General features: G+C 38.6%; 1 protein-coding gene across 1 annotated transcript; it reads left to right on the forward strand.

Moving 5' to 3' along the window:
• Positions 1–1,095: 1,095 nt before the first annotated feature.
• LOC110656138 (probable indole-3-acetic acid-amido synthetase GH3.1) lies at positions 1,096–3,430 on the forward strand. Its single transcript, XM_058151449.1, has 3 exons — positions 1,096–1,525; positions 1,623–1,724; positions 1,852–3,430. Exons 1-3 carry the CDS (start codon positions 1,206–1,208, stop codon positions 3,224–3,226), a joined length of 1,797 nt encoding a protein of 598 aa, XP_058007432.1. The 5' UTR covers positions 1,096–1,205; the 3' UTR covers positions 3,227–3,430.
• Positions 3,431–3,941: the final 511 nt, after the last annotated feature.

Consider the following 3,941-nt stretch of genomic DNA (forward strand, 5'->3'; position numbering starts at 1 on the left):
CTTAAACTATGTGATGTAAGGTAAACAACAACCTCATTCCCCATATACGATGCCTACAAAAACATAAATACGTAATCCTTTTCTTATTTTTGGTACTACAAGATAAAAGCACCACCCATCTCCACCTTAATTCCTAATATTTCTTTTTTAAAAAAACAATGGACTAGCCGGTGTGGATAAATACAGAATAATATTCTTATAAAAAAAATAATAAATTTAAATAATTAAAAATTTTTATTCAAAGATGATGTAAACAAAAAGAAAATAACCTTTTGGATAATTCAAAATTATTTCAGTATTATTAAGTCTCAAAATGAGAAAAAAAAATCCAATGATTTTTAAACAATATGGGAAATTTGATTAATGTTTTATTAGTTAAGATTTAAATTTGCCCTCTTACAATTTTGCAAGTTAATATTATTTAGTTAAAATTTATTATTATTTTTGAATGATTTTGAATTTGATTGTGTAATATAAATATTAAGAATTTTTGAGAAATTTTAATGTTGATTTTATAACTTTTAGAACTAAAATAAATTCTTGATATTTTTTTTTTAAGCTTGAAAAACATGTGAGAAAATTAAAAAACTAAAAAGATATGCCGTATTGCTGTTTATGGCGTTAACCAAAAACGCACGCCGAATAATCTCCAGTGTCTCAAGAGTACGGCGAGAATCGCCGACCTGCCGGCAGCCCATCGCCTTCATGACCGAAACTTGTCCCTCAAAAGTAGGCGCATGGTTGGGTGACGCGTATAAATAACACCGTATTCCCCTTCCCCTTTGCTCCGCTGACATGGCGGTTAGCTGAACCCACATGCCTCCCTTATTCCTTCACTTGTCTACTTCACAAGCCCCACTTTGTCCCCTATTTCGCCTGCATTTATTGGGACACTACGTCATCAGTTAGTTTTTGTTTTTTATTTTTCATTTTCCTTATTTCTTTTTTTCACTTTTCCGCAACTTGCCGTCCACAGGTCCGTCGGCTTCTGTCCAAATTCCAATAAACTCTTTAGCCCTTAGTGGGTCCCCAACTTACATGGCCGGTGACGTGGCAATCAGGGAAGCTTGTGAGAGCTTCCACTATATAAGGCCCCGGAAGGAAGCTCCATACTCGCACACTGCAAAAGCAAAAACACTTTCTTCTCTGTTTCTTCTCCTTCAGAACTAAGAATTAGTCTCTTTTTCCCTCATTTTTTAGCTGTAATGGCTGTTGATAATGCTCTTTCATTCCCTTTGTGTCCTGTAGCATTCGAGAAGGACGCGAAAGCTCTTGAATTCATTGAGAAAATGACTAGAAGTCCTGACTTGGTTCAAGAGAGAATCTTGGCAGAAATCTTGAACCGAAACAAGGAGGTGGAGTACTTGAAAAGGTTCAAACTTGACGGAGCTACCGACCGAGAAACGTTCAAGTCGAAGATACCCGTGATTACCTACGAGGATCTTCAGCCTGAAATCCAACGTATAGCTAATGGCGATCGCTCTGCTATCTTGTCAGCTCACCCCATTTCTGAATTCCTCACTAGGTATACATCAACGACTCTTAAATTCATTTATCAACTCTTTAGCTATAAGAAATTTTGATTTCTTCGGCTAAATTTTCATGAAAAAATTTTGTTTCAGCTCTGGGACTTCAGCTGGGGAAAGAAAGCTCATGCCAACAATTCAAGAAGAGCTGGATCGTCGTCAATTATTGTATAATCTACTCATGCCAGTAATGAACCTGTAAGTTCAAGAATCCAAGAAACCCGTTCTAATTAATTCTAAATCCCACTTCATTAAATTCAATCCATGTGCGTGTGTTCCTGTAGTTTATCTAAATAATACAAACGCGGATTAATTTATGCAACAGGTACGTGCCTGGCTTGGACAAGGGCAAAGGCCTAAATTTTCTGTTCATTAAATCTGAAACAAAAACCCCAGGTGGGCTCCTGGCTCGCCCTGTGCTTACAAGCTACTACAAGAGTGACCACTTCAAGACCCGTCCCTATGATCCCTACAATGTCCAGACTAGCCCAATCGAGGCCATTCTATGTGCGGACTACTTCCAGAGCATGTATACCCAGATGCTATGCGGTCTCCTGGAGCGCGAACAAGTGCTCCGGGTGGGTGCAGTGTTCGCCTCCGGTCTCCTCCGTGCCATCAAGTTTCTTCAATTGAACTGGCGAGAACTGGCTCTAGATATCGAGTCAGGAACGCTAAACAAGCGCATTAATGACCCTAGTATAAAGGACTGCATGGCCAAGATCCTGAAACCCAATCCAGAGCTTGCAGATTTTATCAGATTCCAGTGTTCCAAGGAGAATTGGGAAGGGATCATTACAAGAATTTGGCCTAACACTAAATACCTGGACGTGATCGTCACCGGAGCCATGGCTCAGTATATCCCTACCCTCGATTACTTCAGCGGTGGCTTACCATTAGCTTGCACCATGTACGCCTCATCAGAATGTTACTTTGGGTTAAACCTGAACCCAATGTGTAAACCATCAGAAGTTTCCTATACAATCATGCCAAACATGGCCTATTTCGAGTTTTTACCACATCAACCTCACTCATCCGGGTTGACTCGTGACTCACTACCCGAACTTGTCGACCTTGCTGAAGTTGAAGTGGGTAAAGAATACGAGCTTGTCATCACCACGTACGCCGGTTTATACAGGTACCGAGTTGGTGACATCCTCCGAGTCACCGGGTTCCACAACTCAGCTCCTCAGTTCCATTTCGTTCGAAGAAAGAACGTGTTACTCAGTATTGACTCAGATAAAACCGACGAAACTGAGTTACAAAAGGCAGTGGAGAACGCTTCTCAACTCCTACGTGAATTCAACACAAGCGTAGTTGAATACACGAGTTACGCAGATGTAAAGACGATTCCAGGCCACTATGTCATATACTGGGAGTTATTGATCAAAGACTCAACGAACTCACCGAGCGAGAAGGTACTGAGTGAGTGCAGCCTTGCAATTGAAGAATCGCTGAACTCAGTGTACAGACAAGGGCGAGTTAGGTATAACTCAATTGGGCCACTGGAGATACGTTTGGTGAAAAATGGAACATTTGAGGAGCTAATGGATTATGCAATATCAAGAGGAGCATCCATCAATCAGTATAAGGTTCCAAGGTGTGTAAATTTTACACCAATCACGGAGCTTCTTGATTCAAGGGTGGTATCTACTCATTTCAGCCCAGGTTTGCCTCGTTGGACCCCAGAAACGAGAAGGTGATGATGAGATAAGGATCTGTTTGTCACCGATCAAATTGAGGCTTCAGAAGTGGTTAATGGAAAATAAAATGGATTTTTTTTTTTTTTAAGAAGGGTTAAAGTATAAGTTTGAATAGGATGTTTGATGGGTAAGGTTTTGTATTTTGGTTCAGTTGATCTAGCGAGTGGAAGTGATGGGACTATGAAGATGTTTTGTCTAGTGAAATGTTACTTTCAGCATGCAATGAAAATATATATATGTATATTAGGATTTTCTTTTAATGACATGCTTATTATTAATTAAATGATAATGATTATATCCAAGTTAGTTTCAATTGTTTTGTGGGTCAATCAGGGAAGAGAAATGACTAATTATATGGCGGCAAAAATTGACAAAAGATTGACGATTAGTGAAATTATTTTTGAAAAAAAAAAACTAGCTGATAAATAAAGGAGAGAACACACGTGATCATTATCTTCTTAAATGGGAAGAGTAATCGAAATACAGGACAATGTTTAGAAAAGGTAATAAAAAATGATGATGAATAGAATGAGTCGTGGTTCGCTGGAATAGTACAAGAGAATATTGTATAATCAATTCAATTGAAATTAGAATTTTGAGAAAAATATTCCTATAGTATTCCTTAATTAACTGTCTTTATATTCAACTATGGAGTATGGAACGGGATAAACATTTCACTTTCTACTTTTATAGAGAGAGAGAGTTTCCCGAGAAA

This window comes from Hevea brasiliensis, chromosome 8 (assembly GCF_030052815.1).
Source record: "Hevea brasiliensis isolate MT/VB/25A 57/8 chromosome 8, ASM3005281v1, whole genome shotgun sequence".
NCBI lineage: Eukaryota > Viridiplantae > Streptophyta > Magnoliopsida > Malpighiales > Euphorbiaceae > Hevea > Hevea brasiliensis.